At 41.6% G+C, this 23,228-nt stretch overlaps 1 protein-coding gene across 2 annotated transcripts; it reads left to right on the forward strand.

Annotated features, from left to right (window-relative positions):
- Positions 1 to 98: 98 nt before the first annotated feature.
- On the forward strand, positions 99 to 22,543 carry LOC124635571. Of its 2 annotated transcripts, none has more exons than XM_047171493.1 (15): positions 99 to 754; positions 897 to 1,575; positions 1,859 to 2,026; positions 2,609 to 2,811; positions 4,368 to 4,460; positions 4,874 to 4,985; positions 5,277 to 5,335; positions 5,630 to 5,781; positions 6,304 to 6,407; positions 6,774 to 6,846; positions 7,065 to 7,188; positions 18,789 to 18,915; positions 19,820 to 19,933; positions 20,861 to 21,037; positions 21,478 to 22,543. In XM_047171493.1, the coding sequence occupies exons 1-15, from the start codon at positions 290 to 292 to the stop codon at positions 21,648 to 21,650; spliced, it is 2,823 nt and encodes a 940-aa protein (XP_047027449.1). In that variant the 5' UTR covers positions 99 to 289; the 3' UTR covers positions 21,651 to 22,543. The 2 variants fall into 2 exon arrangements, with proteins under 2 accessions (XP_047027449.1, XP_047027450.1); XM_047171494.1 differs by having other exon boundaries at positions 100 to 754; positions 2,609 to 2,763.
- Positions 22,544 to 23,228: the final 685 nt, after the last annotated feature.

Consider the following 23,228-nt stretch of genomic DNA (forward strand, 5'->3'; position numbering starts at 1 on the left):
TTTTGATATGAAAAAGCCAAGATGACTTACTAGCAATACATACAAAAGGTGCCGAAAATGGTATCAACGTATTATCTTGAAAGATATGTAATATATTTTTATAAACCAACGTGTGTTTTTTGCACCTGTGAGGAATTCTTCCAAAACTCTTGAACGATAAACTGTGCTGTCAATTTGTGGTTGTCAGAAAAAAAATAAACATCAAAACATTGATCGATCGATTTGATCACAAGTATAAAATGTTTTAAATTGTAAGAAATAAAGGTGCAATCTAAAAGACAACGTAATCATGTTTATTTTTGTGAAGAGAAATATTCTCCAGACTTTGTCGTTTATATCAGGCATTGGTTTAGTAACATGCATCGTTTTACACTGCACCACAAAAATTTCACCATTAACTGGAATATCGTTTCCTGGTTACGTGCTAGGTGTATTTCTCGTTTGCGTACATATTACTTTTAGGTTTATTCAGGCTACGATGCTTTTACACAAGCCAATAAAGTATGATTTGGATGTTATAATGGACGAGTATCCGTATATGACGGTGGTGAACGAGTTGATTCGGAAGCGGCGCAAGAAGAAGTCTCGTGTGTCGGAGATTCGGGAGTATGACACAGATGAGCTGAGTGTGATCTCGACGGTGCTGGAGCGCAAGCTGGTGTCGTCGTGGTACGTGCCCTACATCTCTCAGGAGATCGGGTTCCCCTTCGCGTGTAAACAAATGTTGGATCAAATGATTGGAAAGAGCTTTCAGGTTGGTGACATGTTTATAAAATTGTAGCATACTCTAACTACTATACTTCCAATGAACAATAAAATACATTCTAGATATGATGAGTTTCCAAACAATAGCTTTTTAAACTTTTAATAGGCTTATATTTAAAACTTGTTCACAGATCTGCAACAAGATAGAAATCAAAGATGTGTACGTAGATTTGACCACTATCTTGACCAGTCACCTGAATGAGTACCAGAGAGCTCAGAAACGTCAAGAGAACTCACTTAGTATTCCAGTGGAAAACTTTTACAAAAAGTCTCACCCTGTATTTAACCCTGCTAATAAGCTTCAGCCTGCAGACCACTGTACCAACTTACTCCGCATAGTATTCAAAGAGTTGATACCCTGGGAACTCTGGGACACCCCACATTCGGAACTACTAGTACGCATCTTATCAAAGAAACTTGACAACTTTATCGACAGCACTTTAGCCGACCCAAGATGGCTGAACGATAAGTTACTAACAATTCTGCAAGGGAAACAGGAACCAACCGTAACTGAAGTGAAGAAAGAACCGGAAAAAGCCCCAGTACCTGAAGAAGTACCGAAGGATAAAAAATCTGAACCAGTCAATACGGTAACGGAACCACCACCAGTAGTACCTAAAAGTACCGTTATGCAAGTGGTTCAAGAGGAGCCAAAGGTTGAGACAGAAGTGGAAAAGATAGAGAGTATCGTAGAAGAAGTACCAGTGACTAGTACGGAGCCTGTTGATATAAAGACCTCGCCTGTTTTGAGGCAGAGGCGAGGCAGGCAAGGCAGGAATGAAGTCAAGATCTACGATAGGATTATTGAAGGTATATCATACATGTTTTATCGAAATATAGGTATCTAATTCTACTGTAAATATTTTTCATGCTGAAGTATACCCACACAATTCAGGTTAAACATATTAATCAGTAAATGTATTGTGTTTCAAAATCGGTCCAGTAGTTTTTGAGTTTCTCCATTACAAACAAACAAAAATACTTATTTTTCCTCTTTATAATATTAGTATAGATTTATAGGCCTTTGAATGCATGTCACAACTGACCTCCACCCAATATTAGAATGCATCAAATCCTTTACCTTGCTCTGTAGGCAGTGTAAAGACCTGGGAGACAGACATAGACCTGCAGTGCATCAGCCTGGGCCAGGACCTGCTGGCCAGCCTGGATGGGGAAATCACTCTGTCTCGCTTGTGGGGGCACGATAATGATGGATCCCCCAACCCGCCACGAGGGAAGAGCCCGCAGCCGCTGTGGTTCGGTAAGTTACTAAAAACTAGCTGGTTTACTTTTGACCATTATGTATTTCCTTAGGTACTTCATCATTAACTGTCCTTGTACTGCCTTTTCTACAACTCCTATGTACTTCCTTATATACTCCATTATGTACTGCCCCGATGTATTTTTTTATGTACTATACTCCCTTATGTACGCCCTTGTGTACTGCCCCTATGTACTCCCTTTCATACTCCCTTATGTACTTATGTTTGTAATCCATTATGTACTTCCTTATATACTCCCTTATGTACACGTTATGTACTGCCCCTATGTACTTCCTTCTATATTCCCTTTCATACTCCCTTATGTACGCCGTTATGTACTGCCCCTATGTACTATAAATAATGTACTCTCATTTAAATCCTATAGGTACCTGCTATCAAAAATCTATATTTTATTAGCGCCATGAAGTGACATAACATACAATGCGTGTTATCTTTAGTAAGAAACAATGACGTCATAATATTGTTGTAATAATAGACTAAAAACTTGTTCCAATACGGCCCACTTGAATCCAGTACATTTGCCATTTAATATTTAACGTTCTCTACTTTCTAAATTCAAGGCGAAGAAGAGACAATAGAAGTGGACCCGCTAGACGCCAACATATTCAAAGACCAACAAACCAAGAAGGAGCAGAGTCCGAAGCCCGCGGACGCCTTGCTGAAGGACTTGCAATCCACCGTCAGGGAGGCCAAGACCAAGATAGGGGATCTACAGGTGTCCCACACACTTGCCTTAGATGTGCCCCGCAAGCAAAACTCCAGTGTATGTTGTTTGCACGATCTTTCTGCTTCAGCTTTTTACCTAAGTCTATATAAAAAAATCTGCGAAAATATCAACCTTATTTTCAAAAAATTAAGCACTATTTTGGCGAGACATGCGGCACTTTTTATTATAATTCAAAAGCTATTGGCATTTTTTTGCATGTCTCAATCAGCCAAAATGCGCAGCGCACTGCTTTACAGTTTTGTGATCTAACTAAACAATAATAAAGATTGGTTTTGGTTTTGGCATGAGCAAGGGCCATCATTATACCTCTTTGTAAGAACTGAGTACTGTAAAAGATGTAACTACCGTTGTGTATTTGTCCCAAAGATAGAAATACTCTTCGAAAAATAAGTGTGATGATATCTCAAAGTTGGACGTTGAGTTATAAGATCTACTGTCTCAAAGAACTTTTTGGAATAAGTTGAGGTGACATGAGTCAGAAAATAATATTTTAAACTGTGTAAGTTTGGACAGGTACCTCAGACACCAGGCACATTACGGGCACAGGTTATGCTTTGTATGTTCTCTCACTATCTGTACAACTGTCCAACTCCAGTCTGTCTGTCTTATTGTTCTACTGTAATGTCCTGAAGTCACGTGTTATTTAGAGCCCAGCTTGATGTAGGCTGGTTGATTTAAAATTCGATTTTGAACCTTTTATGTTTTGCTATAATTTTTTTTGGCCTTTAACTAGCTCGCAAATCCGGTTAAAACTTCTACTAAATGCCATCTTACACAGAAAAGAAACAAAGTTATTTTTTTTACTTATGCTCAACATTTATTATCTAATTAAATACACCCTAATATCCTTGCCATCACAATAATTTATTAATTCTCCGTATTTTAGACTCTTTTCCCAATTGCTAAGGCTCAAAATCCAATATAGTATCTTCCAGTACAGTCAAGTTAGGCATTTTGATCTGCATGCAAACAGGTGACAAGCATGACAGTCACATTGCACGGTTACACATAGACATTTGTTACTTTCATTGTATTGAAATAAATTCTCTTGTTGTGTGAGTGTGGCCTTCTTCAGTTGAAATTATACCTTCTATACTTGTGATAAGGTCTGTTTTCTGTGATAGTTTGTGTTGGTGATAGATTTTGTGTGTGTGGTCTGTTGAATTTGTGAATAATATATAATATAATGTCACACACGGTTGGTTAGCCCCATGGTAAGTTATTAATTAACTTGTGTTATGGGTGCTAACACAACTGATAAACTACATATAGCTACACATATACATATTTATAAATACATATTGTAACACCCAGACCACGGCCAACAAGCATCCTCATCACACAAATGTCGACCGAACCGGGAATCGAACCCGGGACCTCAGATTCAGCAGTCCGGCTTGGTGACCATTGCGCCATAGAAAAAAAAAGGGAAAAAATTAAAGGGGTCTTATCTTGAAGATGAATATAAGGGCAAAATTGAATTTTATGAGTTGTGCCTACTTTATATATCAATTCACGTAATTGCTGAGTAAAACGTTATATTGTACAATAATGTACGTAATAGTGCAATAGTGATGTTTTCCCTGACGTAGGACGAAGCGGCCGGCATGATGGAAGGGCTCCTGGACTTCGGCATCGCGGGCCTCAAGAAAGGACTCCGATTTACCGGACTCAGCGATGACTCGGTAAGTGAATGAAAAGGAAAATTAATTTAGAATAATTTCAGGTTTTGGATAATATAAAAATACTAGTAAGACAATATTTTGTATTAAGATACTCCAAACCTGACAGACAGACATGTGTTGCTGGACAGTTTGTTGCGCCACTTCTTTTTCCCCGTATTGGAGGCTGTCTTAATAATGTTGACGTTCCAAAAGTGCTTTTTTTCAGCTTTCGAATGGTTTTTTCTTTTTGATTTTATTTATTTAGTCCCACATCTCAAGGGAACCTATTCCGCAGCCGGATTAAAAGTAGCTTGCCTCTATCTACTACTAAGCTACTTTTCTGGACACCGTCCATGCGAAACCTCAACATAAATCTTTTTAGCTGGAAAGCGTAAAGAACAAATCTGCTTTATAAGTCAATTTAATGCCTGTAGGACAAGTCTCCATCGCACCGCGCCAGCGATCGCTCGCCGCCGGCCGAGCCGCGCCCGATGATTGCCGAACATAAGGAACCGCACACTAAGGAGAACAATAACGGTCATAGAGGTAACACTTATACTGTTGTAATAATAATTATTTATATCAGCTTAGATTGCTTGCTTTTACTTGAGGTATAATAACGTATGCAGTAGACATCCAGCTATGCGATTTATTTAAGAATGACAATATATCATAATGCACATTGCACACGTGACACATAAACAATAAGTATATCAAAATACTGTGTTAGTTATAAGGCGAGATTCTACAGAAACAGTGATGCACATAAAAGTTTCTACTGGCCTGCCCCTAGTTATTGATGTTTCTTATAAAACAAACATATGAATTGTTTTACAGATGAGAATAACGTGCCACAATTGGTGAAGCAGCACAGAGTGACGTCACAGGATATCGTGGTGAGTTAGCATTCCAATACAGGTTCACCATAATCAACAGACCTAACTCAGCGGGCAGCGCAAAATTTATTTACTTGTGACGTCAGTCGTCACACTTCTTTCACGGCTTATTGAGAATTTGAGATCGAAAGGTTGATGAACAAATAGATATATCGGATGTGCCCACACCTTCGGCTGGATCCGGTCTACCTATGTTCGATCGTCTAATATGTGTTATGTTTGACGAAAAGTACATGCTGTCATTTGCACTTGTCTTTATTCTGTATGAAATTTGAATCCATGACTAACTTCCAGCCGTCGTTGCCGCGTGCTGTGCCCCGCGCCGAGGGGCTGCCGGCGCCGCTGCCGGACTCGCCCGAGCCGGAGTACGAGGAGGCGGCCGACCTCTCCACCAGCATCGCCAAGCTGCGCTGTCTGCTGCAGCAGCGCGCCGAGACCAGCCCCAGGTATACTGTGCCCCCAGCTCTGACCCCCGTACTCAGAAACGTCTAATGATTACTTAAGTCACTTCTGTAACAAGTGACGAATTGTCAAAGAAATCCTTCACTAAGAAATGACTTAAGTAACCATTAAATGTCTCTAAGTGCGAGAGTAAGCGTACTGTGGCCTCAACTCTAGGTGCAGCCCAAGCATTAGGCTCCTCATCTTGTCTGAGATCATTTAAACGTTAACGCTGGCAGTATTTGTTGTTTAAACCGTATTTTGTCATATTGTAGGTACACTCGTATGTGTGCGTGCATCGAACTGTCGCGACTTTATTTAGACAGGAAGAACATAATTAGTGTTTTAAATGTTTTTTTTTTTACATTAGATTCATGTTTTTTCTCCCACAGAAATTGATCTTGAAAATTAAATAAGTCCATACAATTAATATCTATCTTGTTTAAAAAAGAAAATTCTGAACTTTGAACAAGGATGCAAACAATATCACCCATATATAATTGTAATGTTCGTCGTCCGCTGGTTAGGGCGGAGCGCGCGGAGGAGGTGTGGTGGGAGAGCGCGGAGGAGACACGCGGCCGCGCGCAGCAGCACCACTCGCTGCGGCCCGTCGACACCGCCACGCTCGCCGGTACTTTATCACTTATATTATTATCAATTATCATCATCCTCCTGCCCTTATACCTATTCTATTTGTGGTCGGCACACCATGTTTTCTCCTTCCATATACTCTTCTAACTGCTGTAATTTCAACATTATTTTTCATTAATTACATTATTTCCATGCATCTCGATTTTCATACAAACCAGAAATCGTTTCTTCGATTGTCCTTTTCCTCTACATATATTCATCCTCGTTCATGCTCAAAACCTTACCCATGCTCAAAACATGACCTTCAATTATTTCGCCGTCACCACTTTCGATGAGGTTTCACATCAACTCCCGTAAGGGTCAGAGAAAACACAGGCGAGATCTGTACCTAGCGTGATGCTTTCAGATGAGTACGATATGAACATGGACAGGAACTCCTCACCCAGTCAAACTTCTAACAACATGCAGAGACTCGACAAGTAAGTGATTTAATTTAAAATGATCCATCTTGATCGCTCTCTCGGATTGCTGTCCCGCGCTATGAGAGTGAAGGAATAGTGAGTGCACCTGTGTCTGCGGAAATGCTTGTACACTATAATATATTCTGCGTAGCTGGCTGAGCTGATCAGGATTTAAAATTATTATTAACCTTCATCTTATCCCACATGACACGCTACTGACCCCCACATGACTACAGACTGTTCCAGCGCACAGTGACAGGTGTGTTCAACTCGCTGAAGACGGCGGTAGGCGCCGAGGGCGAGCAACCGACTCGCACGCTACACGACTGGACTTATGTCGCTACGGCTATAGATCTTAATGTAAGTTGTAAATGGATTTTTTGTTTTAATTATATTTTTTAACCTATGCTGTTTCACTGCTGGGCAAAGGCCTTCCCCATAACCTTCCACTGTTCTCAATCCATCGCTGTTTGTGGCCAGTCCGAGACGAAGCTGTCAAAGTCTTCTCTTCAGCGTTTCCTTGGTCTCCCTCTTAAAAATATTATTATACTAAAATTATGTAGCTGACAAACCCTGTCTGGTTGAGCGTGCTAATTTTAGGAATTACTTCATCCTCCGAGCCTTTTCCCAATCATGTTGGGGTCGGCTTCCAGTCTAACCGGATTCAGCTGAGTACCAGTGCTTTACAAGAAGCGACTGCCTATCTGACCTCCTCAACCCAGTTACCCGGGCAACCCGATACCCCTTGGTTAGACTGGTGTCAGACTTACTGGCTTCTGACTACCCGTAACGACTGCCAAGGATGTTCAATGACAGCCGGGACCTACAGTTTAACGTGCCATCCGAAACACAGCCAATGGTGTCTAAGATATACTTAGAAAGTACATACAAACTTAGAAAAGTTGCATTGGTACTTGCCTGACCTGGGATCGAACCCTCGCCCTCATACTTGAGAGGTTGGTCCTTTCCCTGTCCTTTTGTCGACCGTGGTTACGGCGGGGCAGGGGGTGCGAAGAATTTCCGGGTTACGGGAGGCCTCCAGACAAAACTCACTCTGGCGACGTACAACGGCCGCACGCTACGGCTTGACTCGCATCTGGCGCAACTCGAGGTGGAACTTGGGAAGATTAGGTGGCACATATTAGGGTTATGTGAAGTTCGAAGAGAGGGGGAGGACACCATAACCCTCGAATCAGGTCACCTAATGTACTTCCGAGAGGGAGACCAACAATCCCAAGGTGGCGTTGGGTTTCTGGTTAATAAGTCCCTAACTGATAACGTTGTGGAGGTGTCTAGTGTGTCGAACAGGGTAGCGTACCTTATCATAAAGCTCAGCTCAGCTCAGCCGACAGGTATAGCCTCAAGGTAGTGCAAGTGTACGCACCGACCTCGACACATTCAGACGATGAAGTGGAGGATATGTTTGATGATATATCAAGGGCCCTCCACTTCACTACAAAGACCCATTACACCGTTGTCATGGGGGACTTTAACGCTAAAGTGGGAGTACAGATTTGTGGCGAATCGGCAGTAGGATCCCATGGATTTGGAAGCAGGAATCATAGGGGGCAAATGCTCGTCAACTTCCTCGAACGCGAGGGGCTGTTTTTGATGAACTCCTTTTTCAAAAAGCAGCCCCAAAGGAAGTGGACGTGGCAAAGCCCCGACACTATGACTAAAAATGAGATTGACTTCATCATGACGAACAAGAAGCACATATTCAGAGACGTCTCCGTGATCAACCGGTTTAACACCAGGAGCGATCACCGACTTGTCCGAGGCTCTCTGAATATCAACTTCAAGGCCGAACGTTTCCGTCTGATGAAGGCCAGGCTCCGACCAACACTGCTCCAAACCATGACAGGATCTGAAACGTTCCAGTCAAATTTGGAGAACCGATTTGCCGCCGTGGAAACCACAGCAGACGTTAACCAGAACCACGAATATGTGGTTCGGATCCTCAGGGAGGAAGGTTCGAGATTCTGTAACATGCAGCGTAAGGGCAAGAAATCAAAGCTTTCGGAAGAGACATTAGGGCTTATGAAGAAACGACGTGAAAACCCGCCTGTCACTTCGTCAGCTAAGCGGGCTCTAAACCAAGAGATCAACAAGCACGTACGACGCGACCTCCGGTGCTCCAATACTCTTGACATTGAAAGAGCAATTGAGCTGAATCGGGGGTCAAAGGTGTTCGTACAATCTCTTGGAAGAAGTCGTTTCTTCGGTACCGGCAGTCCTTTCGGAAGTGGAAAATTTCTATGGCCGGTTATACGCATCGCATGCATCTCGACCTGATCCCGGAAATGAGGATTCTAGAGCCACATTAACACGCCATTTCACCGAAGACCTGCCAGAAGTCAGCAGTGGCGAAATCGAGGTCGCTCTGAGACAGCTCAAAAATGGAAAAGCCCCTGGCGAGGATGGCACTACAACAGAGCTATTAAAAGCGGGAGGTAAGCCCGTACTGGGGGAGCTCCAGAAGCTTTTTAATGCCGTCCTTTTCGAAGGGAGAACTCCAGAGGCGTGGAGTAGGAGTGTTTTCGTCCTGTTCTTCAAAAAGGGAGACAAAACCCAGCTGAAGAACTATCGACCCATTTCCCTCCTAAGCCACGTATATAAGCTGTTCTCAAGAGTGATCACGAACCGACTTGCGCGGAGACTCGACGAATTCCAACCACCGGAGCAGGCTGGGTTTCGGAGCGGATACGGCACCATAGACCACATCCACACAGTGCGGCAGATTATACAGAAGATCCAAGAGTATAATCAGCCCCTGTGTCTAGCATTTGTGGACTATGAGAAGGCCTTTGACTCGGTTGAAATCTGGTCTGTTTTGGAGTCCCTGCAGCGTTGTCAAGTAGATTGGCGATACATCCAAGTGATGAGATGTCTCTACGAAGCCGCTACAATGTCGGTCCAAGTACAGAATCAGCAAACAAGGCCCATACCGTTGCATCGAGGAGTGAGACAAGGGGATGTTATTTCCCCGAAACTGTTCACTAATGCAATGGAGGATATGTTCAAGACGCTGAACTGGAAAGGACGCGGCATCAACATCAATGGCGAACACATCTCTCACTTGCGATTTGCTGACGATATCGTCATCATGGAGGAAACGCTGCAGGACCTACAACAGATGCTGAATGACCTGGCTGAATCTTCTCTACGCATCGGCCTACGGATGAACTTGGACAAAACCAAGGTCATGTTCTACCGGAACCGATTGCGATACACGGCGCCGTTCTCGAAGTTGTTCGGAAATATGTATACCTCGGGCAGACATTGCAGTTAGGTAGAAACAACTTTGAGGACGAGGTGAATAGGAGAATTCAGTTGGGTTGGGCTGCATTTGGGAAGCTACGTCGAGTCCTAACATCGTCGATCCCACAGTGCCTAAAGACAAAAGTCTTCAATCAGTGCGTCCTACCTGTCATGACTTACGGAGCCGAAACGTGGACACTGACGGTACGGCTCACGGGCGTAGCCAGGTTTTAGAATCGGGGGGGGTTCAAGAAAATAAAACGAATAAAAATACATAAAATAGCCGTTTATTCATAAGAACAATCTATACATATAATAAATCTGTAAAAAAACTGTGTCTGTACATTGAATATATTTAAAAAATAATAATTGGGTGGGGTTTAGAAACAGTAATGGAGCACAAATCCAAAAAAAAAATTCTGTCTGTTTGTCTGTATGTCTGTATGTCTGTATGTCTGTATGTCTGTTTGTTTGTACACGCTAATCTTCGGAACTACTGAACGGATTTCAATGATTTTTTCTTTGTTGTATCACTATTAAGCCTGGTCAACATATAGGCTATAATATATCTTCGAAACTTGAAGACCTGATGCAGAACTCCAACAGACCAACAAAACTATAAGAGATATAAAAATGGTGCCATGGCAAAAATTGTTTCATGTGATGAGCATTTTTAGTTGAGATAATAAATTTGAAGATCTGGAACACCTGATGTGGAACCCCAAGAGCCCAGCTTCTCTGTACCATATACAGGTATGGCGTTTTAGCAAAAGTTGTTCAATTTGATAAGCACTTTCTATTGACTTATACAAATTGAAGATCTAAAACACCTGATGTGGAACTCCAGGTGCCCAGCTAGACTATAGCATATAGAGGTATGACGTTTTAGCAAAAGTTGTTCAATCTGATAAGCACTCTCTGTTGACTTATACAAATTGAAGGTGTAAAACACCTGATGTGGAACTCCAGGAGTTCAGCTAGACTATAGCATATGAAGATATGACGTTTTAGCAAAAGTGGTTCAATCTGATAAGCACTCTCTATTGATGTATAAACATCGAAGATCTGGAACACCTGATATGAAACTTCAAGAGCAATACTACACTTGAAATGTATAGAAATGAATGTTATGAAATAGGTATGGTGAATCCTATCCTAAAATAATGGACACGTATTTTTCTTTTCTCTCTCTCTCACAAACAAATAATAACGAAGATACAACAACGCTTCGTTAAGTCACTGCTTAGTACAAATTTTACATACTTAGACGTGGCGTCACGAGCCCTCACTCTCCGACTTTGTTGCGTTATATCTCATTATTATTTTGTATGTCTCTTCCAGACCTCGGGACTACAGAGTTCCGAATTTTTGGGAGGCAAACGTGGGGCCGAAGCCAACACGCTGAAGCCCTTTTGAGACAACTTTAATGAAATGGTGACACAATACCGTCGATTATCCCTTTATACACTATAGAAATGAACCCAAGGACATTCACCGGTGGACGTCGTTAAAAAAAAGACAATCCCCGGTTCTGTGCTAAACTATTGCTAACTATTGAGGGAAACTACTTGGGCTATTTGTGATGGGATGTTAGTGGATGTCAATGGTACATGTAAAAATGGCAGGTGGAGACTCGCCACCTCACTTACTGGGCCCCCGGGAACCTGAAGCGTGAGGATACCTCGGCGGACTTTAAACACAGATTACGCGCTCCCTGTGCTTACCATGAGGCACCTACCCTCCGAGCAGGGCTACTAATCCTGCTCTAGCGACTCCACTCTGGACGGCCAAGCCAAGCCAGAGGCGTGAGACCTACCCCCGTCATGGTTCACTCCGACCGGCCGGAGATGGGGGATACTCTCCCTGGAGAACTCAGCATATAGTATAGCCCCGCGGGGTTGCTACTCCCCGTCATCAGCCTCAGATGTCCTGCGGTGCCTATATCTCATTATTATTGTCGTTATTATCTCAAGAGCCTTTGTCCCAATTATGTTATGGTCGACTTCCAGTCACGATGCAACTGAGTACCAGTGTTTTACAAGGAGCCTATCTGACCTCCACAACCTGGTTACCCGCTCAACCCAACATACCTTGGTAAGACTTACTGGCTTCTGACTACCCATAACGACTGCCAAGAATGTTCAATGACAGCCGGAACCTACAGTTTAACATCCCCTCCAAATAACGGTTATTGGTATCCAAAATATACGTAGAAAGTACATACGAACTTAGAAAAGTTGCATTGGCAGGCACTTGCCAGACCTGGAATCAAAGACGCACGCTCATACTTGAGAGATTGGTTCTCTACCCACTAAACCACCACGACTTCCACTAAGTCACCACGACTTTGTCATCTATTTAATGTTTTTTTACGTAATAATACGTGTAACATTTTTGCCACATAACTTAAATGCAGACTTATTAGAATCACTACTTTTATCCCTATGATCACGCCTATTGCGGTTCAGTTCTCAGCGTTTTGTTTAGTCCAATTTAATTAAATATATAGAACGTTTCTAATGTTTATCCGTATTCCGTTGTTTTCAAGTCAACGGGCCCTTAAAATTCAATATCAGACGGTTCAGATCTTTGATTTTGCTGACCCCGTAGTCGCTGGCATAAGGGACAGGATCCGCGTACGAAGTCGCGGGCAGAAGCTAGTATTTAATATATATATATTTAATAATAAACAGATTCAGAGAAAACTTCTGGAATGGAAGGAATCGTCGAAGACCTTTTTCAAGAAGTTGGACAATATAGTCTAAATAAAAAAATTACGTTCAGTTATACCTAGGTACACGTTATAGAATTAATCTTCTGTTCTTCTTTTTAAATATATCCACTACTTCACTCGCATCAATTTCTATCCCATAGTGAATGTTCATGAGAGCCAAGCCAGTCAGTCTGTTTTCACCCGTTGTGTTCCGCAAGTAGTTTTTAAGCCTTCTTAGACTTGAAAAAGACCTTTCTGGGGTAGCAGTGGAAACAGGTAACGTAGCCAGTATTTGCAACAATGTGTAAATATTTGGATAGAGTTTTTGGTCGCACTTATCTAAGCATTCCAAAGCTGATTTTGGAGTAGGGGAGGTGAGAGTCATAGCTGCTTTCCACACTTCAAGTTCTGCTTTGACGACAGATGTACTCTTTTCAGGCAGCACTTCTGAATACATACAAAATGCCTCTTCAATTTCACAACCTTTTGCAAAATTTGACGGTAACACACCAGACAGTGCCGATACTACTTTACGGTGTTTCGTAAATCTCTCAATTTAATTAATATAGTTAAAGGATGATGGGCAATTTTGTATGAACCCTGGCCTGATAACCAATAAAGTTCTAATGTATATTATATTATTGCTTATACCCTACAGTTACTGAAATAAAACAGTTCATGTCAAGAATCGACCGGAAATAAGTACAATCGGGCACAAAAGAGTTATACTTTTTGCACCATTTTTTTTTGTTAAAATAAAATCCATAGTAGAAAAATTCATTGTATGATGTATTTTCGTCAACTTATCACTTATTTAAGTAAGCCTAGGGTAGACTATCAATTAAAATCGGTCTTAACTAGGCATTGTTTTAATAGCAAAACAAAACATAAAAACTTTTACTTCTACCACCGTATATTATTTCCATTATTGGAGATAGCATTTCCTCTTTCTGCGGCACCAGGATAGTCGGCCCTGGGTTGTCGAATTATTAGAAAAGTAGCGACCCACCCCAGCTTCGCACGGGAAAACAGTATTTCCTCACTATTTAACGGATGTTATTACAAATGCCAGCACAGCTCTAATTCCACAGGATTATATTTCAAAGCAAAATGTATTATCCTGGCCATTAGATGATGTCTGTGCACGACAAGTATTTGCATGAAATGGGCTACGAATTTGACTGAACTGATTTGAAAAATCTTTCAGTGCTGGAAAAGCTACGTTATTAATAACTAGCTTTTGCCCGCGGCTTCGCTCCCGTCAACTGACTTCTCTACTTTACCCTATTTTTTTTTTTCATAAGAACCTTCTCCTGACAATAACAAACACAACAAAAAAAGAATTAGCCAAATTGGTCCAGGCGTTGTTGAGTGATGCGCTTACCAAGACATTTTGCGATTCATTTTTATACAAGGTGTTGATTTGCATTTGTGCCATACTTCAGGAGGAGGACATAAAGTACGTAAATAATCGATTGGAATTACAGTAGACGGGAAATAACTAATATGTACTGCTTTTTTTGTCATTGTAATGTCGTAGTATTTCAGAAGTAATCCAATTTTATGAATGAAATTTACGAATGATCGTTGCGTATTCTTTGTGTTTGCGTTTGTGTGAGGGCGCAGTACGGTTTTAAGGCCAGTAACACACACGCCAAGTTTAAATACGGCTAGATGACATGGACGGAATTCGGAAAAAAAATAATTAAAAAAAAATTACGTACCAATTTTTTGGTTGATTTGGGGCGAGAATCACTAGCATAATTACGTCCTTGACTATGGCACGGATGCAAATCAACAGCTTGTATTATAGATAAGAAGATAGGTTTTTCTTATATACCATACGTGCCAAAGTAGTTTAATTCCATAGGCAGTCGTAGGCTTACAGGACTGATATCTTTTTCCCCAGTGGTTAACAATGTTCCACCAATAATGGATATTATTGATTATGCCGGTTAAACTCACTGGAACAGCGGAATAGTTACACCTTTTTTGTTTTTTTTTTTTTTTTCCGACGTCAAAAATCATCAAATGACCCCTCCCGCTGTGGGTTAGCAGCGGTGAGGGAGTGTCAGACTCTTACTGACTAAAAACCGTCGTGTTCCGTCATAGGCCTTTTATGTACCAGGGCCGCGGTATCTCTTTCGAACAACCCGCAGCCCCGGCAGGCCTTGGCCCTGCTGGGCCCCGCTGGGGTTGCTGACATCTCTTTGAGGAGCGCGTGGAACAACGCGCGCCGTCGACACGGGTCTGTCGTCTAAGCAGACAGAGGGACGATGAGCCACCCGAACTCACCGCCCACAGACCCACGCCTACGGTGGCCGGGAGTCATCTCGCGACACCCGGCGCCCATGGTGTCTACTTGGTCCAGCGCGGCGGCCGGGATGAGAGGTGCGAACTCTCTGGCGTTCCGCCTCCTCCTTCTCGAGCATGACCGCTTCGCAGAAGGAGGCGACGGCATCCCTTTCCCTCTCGCCCCGGACCATGGCCTGAACCAGGGCCGGACGCGAGAGGTCGCCGCCGCCCAAAGCTTCGACGAGGACCCGGCGGTGCCCTTCCCATGCGGGGCACACCTGGACTGTGTGGTCCACCGTGTCCTCGGGGCTGTCCGCACAATGGTGACACCCGGGCGCCTCCTCACGACCGATGCGGTGCAGGTACCTCCCGAAACAACTGTGTCCGGTGAGAACCTGCGTCATGCGGTACGTGAGGGCGCCGTGACTCCTCCCGAGCCACTCCTCTAAGAGGGGACTTACCGCCACGATGGTGGCGTGCCCTGTACTGGGTTGCGACAGTCGCTCCCTCCAGGAATAGTTACACCTTACGTTGTGAATACTAACTGTTATATTTTTAATATGGACACATGCACTTTCTGTGACACGTCCTGACTGATATTGACAATAATATAATGCACTTAACAGCCCTCTCATACAAAATGAAGTGGTTCAAGTCCATGGGCTGCCCTATGCTATCAAGTGTCATATCTTCGTTCTCCGGTGGTTTACAATATTTTGCCCATAATAAAAAATGAAGCTTATGACATAAGCTATCATTTGATGTGCAAATGGTATTTATTGGATATACCGGTTAGACTCACCGGAATGGCGGAATACGTACACCATACGTTGTAAATACTACCTGCTAAATAATCGTTTTTTTTTTTCAATAAACTTGGAAAATATGGGCACAGACACCTTCTGTGACTCGTGACAATTATTGACAATAATAATGCACTTAAACATCCCTCCCATACGCACTGAAGTGGTTCAAGTCCATGGGCTGTCCTATGCTATCAGGTGTTATATCTTCGTTCTCCGGTGATTTACAAGGTTTTACCCATAACAAAAAATGAAGGTTAGGGTATAAGCTTTCATTTGATATGCGAATGGTTTTCATTGGATATACCGGTTAGACTCACCGGAATGGCGGAATACGTACACCATACGTTGTAAATCTTCCTGCTAAATAATCATTTTTTTTATAAGCTTGGAAAATATGGGCACAGACACCTTGTGTGATATGTCCTGACTAATATGGACAATAATATAATGCACTTAAACATCGCTCCCATACAAAATGAAGTGGTTGAAGTCCATAGGCTGTCCTATGCTATCAGGTGTTATATCTTCTTTCTCCGGTGGTTTACAAGGTTTTGCCCATAACAAAAAATAAAGCTTAGGGTATAAGCTATCATTTGATATGCGAATGGTTTTCATTGGATATACCGGCCAATTTCACCCATCATCCTTTATCTTAACTTTTCGGGGGGGGTTTGAACCCCCAAAACCCTCCCCCTGGCTACGCCCGTGGTACGGCTGGTCCACAAGTTTAAAGTCGCTCAGCGGGCTATGGAAAGAGCTATGCTTGGCATTTCTCTGAGGGATCGCATCAGAAATGAGGTAATCCGTCAGAGAACCAAAGTCATCGACATAGCCCACCGAATCAGCAAGCTGAAGTGGCAGTGGGCTGGCCATATTAGCCGAAGAACCGATAACCGTTGGGGTAAACGAGTTCTAGAGGGGAGACCACGCCTCGGCAAACGTAGTGTAGGACGTCCTCAGGCACGGTGGAGTGATGACTTGCGCAAGACGGCTGGCAGGAGCTGGATGCGAACAGCCGAAAATCGATCTCAGTGGCGTGCACTTGGAGAGGCCTATATCCAGCAGTGGACTGCTATAGGCTGATGATGTGGTCCTTTACCCACTAGACCACCACGACTTTTTTAGGAATTACTTATTGCGAAAATTGTTTTAGTGTGTGATTACTTTTTATAAAGGTTCTTACGGGACGTGAGGTTTCTGGAAGCTAATCATTTGACAGTCTTTGTGTTGGATATGTTACCGTAAGATTACAAACATCGTTAGATTACAATCTATCTCGAGAGATTGTAAACTGTCGAATTATTGTGAACCGTAACATCTGATTGCAATTTAACGCATTATTTTTCGCTATATTATAATCTATCGATGAGAAATTGTCAAATTGTCAACTGTCCGAAAGCTCTCTCTGATTGGTCAGTCTTTTTGTAAGATCGACCAATCACGACCAGCCGTTCTGTTCCCATGGAGTTCCCGTAGAGTTAGGAATGAAATAGAGGTGTCAGTTAAATAAAATAAATGCTCTTCAAAAATTCTTCAAGTATTAAATTTATATAAAAATAACTCTTATAAAAATACAGTTAGGTATTTTGTCTTCAAATACAAACTAATATTTAAAAATAAAATAAAAGGGGTGCTAATTAAACAGGCTTCTTTTTAATATCATTATTCGCCCCCAAAAATGTATGTTGCCTTCTAAATTACTAAGTCAGCCACAATTAATAAAGCGTCGAGCATCTAAATAATACTATCTTAGCCACGAGTTATCTTCCACTCTAAATACAACTCAGCATGATGGTTATTTTTTTGCATCTAAATTTGTAGCATGCATTCTAACAGTAAACTTCTTAAATACTATTAAATGACATCATAAAAATATTTATTTACCTTCTAATTTTTTAACTCGTACCTACTGAGTTTTTTGTTTAAAATATAACACATCCCATATTAATTGACCCAGCATGGAAGTAAGCATGCAACATGCAGCAAGCATAACTTCTGTCACGGCTCCGGCGCTGCGGGCCGCCTCGCCCCTCCGCGCCTACGCGGTTTTGAATTGCACTCTAGGGGTAGGGCAGACAAGACTACGTGGAGTCGGTTTTGCAGCGATTCGTTTTCGTCACTAACTTCAATTTTTAATAAAATTTTTAATTGTGTGTAATTTGAGTCTTCAAAATTAAGTACAATTTTTGATTTTATAAAAAATTAAACCGTCACTTATTTTTGCACGTCAAAGAGCTGTGACACCGGGAGTTGCAAAGAACATTGTCTTTTTTGACGTTCTACCAATCAGCGCGCAAGATGCATTCCGTTCTACGCCAGTTGACAATTTGACCGCTCTACATCACTCTCGATCTTACAAAAAGACTGACCAATCAGGGAGAGCTTTCGGACAGTTGACAATTTGACAATTTCTCATCGATAGATTATAATATAGCGAAAAATAATGCGTTAAATTGCAATCAGGTGTTACGGTTTACAATAATTCGACAGTTTACAATCTCTCGAGATAGATTGTAATCTAACGATGTTTGTAATCTTACGGTGACAGATACATCAATAAAATTATTATTTATCAGACCATATATCTATCATATTTAATGTGGAGTAATTTCTTGTATATTTTTGCTACTACACACAGCACCTGCGGCAGTTCTGCTGGCTTATGTAAGCAGAAAAATACCGTTGGCCTTGTGTGCCGCAGCTTTTTTAATGTTGTTTTTTGTCTGAACAGATGATGATGACATAAGGTCAGATAGGCAGTCGCTTCTTGTGGCACACTGGTACTCAGCTGAACCGGTTAGACTGGAAGCCGATCCCAACATAGTTTGGAAAAGGCTCGGAGGATGATGATAATATAGTAGCATAATTCCGTATGTCCCCGTCAGGTGTGCGGCGCGGTGTCGCGGCTGGTGGGCTCGCGCCGCGCGTGCTCGCACGTGGAGGCGGCGCTGGACTCGCTCGCGCAGCTGCCCGCCCGCCGCCGCCTGCCCGCGCACGAGCCCGTCGACTATGGTGAATATCCTTACTTTTATTAAAAATCGTCTGTTAAAATCTTGAAGCACAAAATGAGAAAAAATCTTCTGAGTAATGTCGCAAAAATGCGGGTGTTCGAGGGATGACAAACATTATTATTTTCGTCTTTACCGTCTTTATTTGGACCTGTTCATTTTTCGTATTACTAAAAGTCGTTGACAGTTCCCTCAAAAAACTCAAATGCCTCCGTTAGTTCACTCATAACTGATTGTTTTGGTCATGCTCCATTAAGAAGGAACCGGATCTACCTGTACAATGGCATCTCCGCTAATCTTTTCTTACTTATATTTATGTGTACTTATTTGTCTGTCAACATATTATTTATATTTTTAAATGTTAGATTACAAAAAAAATAAAAAAAACATTTAAAAATATAAAAAATAGATGGCCACCGATATCGGGCACAGGGTCCAAGATACCGGCGGTTAGGGTCCCAGAGACAGAAACCTCCTCACAATACGCGCCGTATCAAGGAGTACTGCCTTCTGAATCAATTCCTTGATCCAGCCGCCCAACGAGAGCCTCCTGAGGTGTTGGTCGAGGCTCTTGGCTATTATGTAATGTATTATGTATTACGTAATGACAATCGGCACAATAACAGCCGTGTCGACATCCCACATGGCGACAACCTCGTGCGCTAAGTCAAGATATTTTATTTGTTTCTCTTTCTCAGCTTTCTTTTATGTGTACTATTGTTATGATGGTTGGAGTCACAAAATTTGATATGTTGACAGCTGGCATCGTTACATTACTTTAAAATCACGGGGTCATGACCCCCGAGCACACATATGCACATGCAGCAAAGTCCGATAATTGTTACGCCATTATTTTGAATATTTTTCCTGACATGTAATACATTTGGTGTGTTATCTGTGCACTACAGAGGAGTGGTGCGCGGCGTGCGGCGCGGGCTGGAGCGGCTCGTGCGCGGTGCTGGCGGCCGCGGGGCTCGTCAGGTCACATGTCGCGCACAGGCTGGCCACCATGATCATTGCTGGTAGGTACATTCATTTCATTATTCATTTTCATAAGTAATCTTTCAATGTTTTAGAAGTCGATATATTTTTTATTTTGTAGCTCATGACTATCTGTAGAATTCGCTCACGACTAAGGCCCTATATAGCATACCTCGCTATACCATGGTTTAAAAATTGATCTTTTAGTTCATCATCATCATTTGCCTCCTTTTGACAAATATTTCGGGGTTGGCATCAAGTCCAACCAGAAGCAGCTGAATACCAGTTTTTTACAAAGAGCGACTGCTTGTGCGATCTCCTCAACCCAGTTGCGCGAATAACCCAATACCCATAGATATGACTGGTTGTCAAAGGCGTACGCGTACCTATCGTGTTACCAAGCTAACTTATTGGGAAGTAGTATAACGCGGTGTCCTGCGTGAGCGACGAACGCGACGCGACGCGACGCAACACGACGCGACGTAATGCGACGCGATGCTATACGCGACAGATGTCCTACGTGATTTTGGTCATTACTTCTCAAATCATGGAGAAGTTGTGTTGCAATTTTGCTTGAAAGTTCATATTTAAAGTACAGACAGCAACAATCTTCCAACTTGTTTGTACTAATAAACGATTTCTTTAATATTTATGTTTTTTTTGTCCCACAACAATCAACGCTTCTGAATAGTTCGCGGTGTCGCGTCTGGTCGCCCTCAAAACAAGTACGCGTTACGTCGCGTCTCGCCGCAGACTGTCACATAGGCCGCATGTAGGGAATTCCTTTGAGTTGATCGCGTTCGTCGCGTTCGCAGCGTCGCGTCGCGTCGCGTTCGTCGCTCACGCAGGACACCGCGTAAGCATTCGCTTTACAAAATTCTGGTACGCAAATGCATCCAATTAGACTAGAAACCCACCCTACTAAATAAGAGGAAAGTTTAAGCTTATAATAATATCTATATTTCCAGACATAGGCGAGGCTCTCATAGACGTCTGGCTGTCGGACTTAGCAGCCTGGCTGCGGAAGCAGGTGTTCGTGGTCTTCGAACAGATGCAGAAGGACAGCGACTACTTCCAGCCCAAGGAGAACTTGAGGCCTTTCAACCTGGATGAGACCTGCGAGGTGCTGATGGAGAAATTGCCAGGTTAGATTATTTTTGGATTGTATTTTTTTGGAAGTAAGTGTGGTTTTCAAAATGACGGCTTAAATAATGACAAGATTTTTTTGTAATAATTTTATCACAATAATTAAGTGCCGTGTTACCTTTTTAGTTACATATTTAAATACCACATAATTATGTATCTTTAATTGGATAAAAAGATCCTAAAATCGCCGGGTCAACATTTCCTGAATGCCCTGTGTAGGGGCAAAATACATGTCGAGAGAACAATTTTAATTTATTTTCCTGTGGAATTAACGTTACATATTTTTCATTACAATTTATGTCTTTTATTTCTGCAAATTTATGTGTTTAAAAAAATCCAATAATAAAATAATACCAATTTAGCTCGCATCATTTTCAACATTTTTAGTTATCACTGATACCACGTAAAATATTTCTCAATTAATGAATCTCCCTTCCAGCTGTAATGTACGCGTTTGGAGCCGAGAACCTGTCCCCGGCAGTCCGCCTCCTAGTCACCAGCCTGTCTTCCAAGCAGATCAACAGTGACGTCACGTACCGCGCCCTCGACATACTCGTCGCGCACTTTAAAAAATCAGCCGCTCTCAGAAACCCTTCCTTTGATAATAATTAGGTAACTTACCTACAGTAATATTGTTAACTTATGTACAGTTTTGTCCGACTGCAAAGAAGTGTTTTAGCCCAAGATCCAGCGTATGCTACACCTTCCTTATTTTATAAAGGATGACACTTTGTGTGTGCATATCTACTTTACAGTGGGTATGAAAGACAGATTATTACAAAGTATGACTGTATTTTGAAGTCTTGGTAATGGAATCTTCTAAATGGTCAATGATTATAAGTAAAAAGTATGTATAAGATACTTGATTTCGTGCCAATTTTAAGTGATCAAAATCAATTTAAGAAATCTTGTGAAATCCGTGATTGGTTGACATGTTGATGATTTCATATAATACACATCTATTCCACTATGATATCAATAGTTTTAGAGTAACAGATCTCTTTGATATAACTTACTGTAATTATTTTAATATTTTACATGTTCTCTACTTACCACCGAGATTAAAGTACATACTTTTAACCAGTGGAGCAGCGTGGCTGTCCGTTGCCCGGGGCAAGATACGATGATATGATGATGATGATGATGTTGATGATGATGATAAGGAATAGTGAGTGTACCTGTCTGCGCAAATGCTCGTGCACTATCATGTCCTGTGCGGCTGATCTTATAGAGGACAGCTGCCGTGGCCGACAATCGGCAGGACGCCATTATTATTATTTTTTAGTTATGTATGGTTCTAGTCTAATTTCAGATCTGATGTTAAACTGCTGAGATTTAAAAAAAATATCGTGATTTTATTTTATTTTGTTTGATGTTATAATAATAATGTGAATTGACATTCCGTTTTTATACTTAGTTGTAAACTTTATTTTATTATATGATAAGCAAATTAATGTACCTACCATGTTTAATCGTTATTAATAAAGAATTTCATGAATTCAATAGTTGTTTTTTTTGTTAGTTGTGAATTATATAAAAGTAGGTATAGATAGTTCAACTCAGATTTGCGCGCGGCCCTATGTGTGCGTCGGCTTGTAAATATACAACTTTCATTCGTGTGACAGTGACGTCGTCCGAGCATGACGTGTTCTTATCGCTTTTTGTTATGGGTACAGTCGTTTACGAAAATGTCTAGTTCTTAACGGAGAAAATGTTTAAGGAGTCAGGTAGCGTTTCAAAAAATGAAACAACATTCAAAGCTTTTTATTATTACATTTTACAGTTTTTCATTATTTTCTCATAAGTTTTTTCAAATTGACGTTGACAGTATCTAAGAAATAAAAGAGGTGAAATATCTAAGATGAATTAAATACTCCTTACATATTTTCTAGATCTCGGGACGCGGACAATAAATAAAAGTGTGGACTAAGAATGTAAAAAGACGTATAATCTAGTATAATAATGTAAACAAAATGTGTGGGGAATTTTAAAAAATAATATTGCTTCGCATAATGTCGACCAAAATAAGACGGAAATAATGAAACTCATAAATGAACGTTTAAGTCATATTGATGAAGGGATGTTGGGTAATACTTGTCGACATGTACAAAAGAAAAAAGAAAAATACTATAGACATTTTGACATGGAGTCAAAATTTATAATTTACCTCGGTGAGAGTAGCGAATCCGA

Source organism: Helicoverpa zea, chromosome 13 (assembly GCF_022581195.2).
Source record: "Helicoverpa zea isolate HzStark_Cry1AcR chromosome 13, ilHelZeax1.1, whole genome shotgun sequence".
Lineage (NCBI taxonomy): Eukaryota > Metazoa > Arthropoda > Insecta > Lepidoptera > Noctuidae > Helicoverpa > Helicoverpa zea.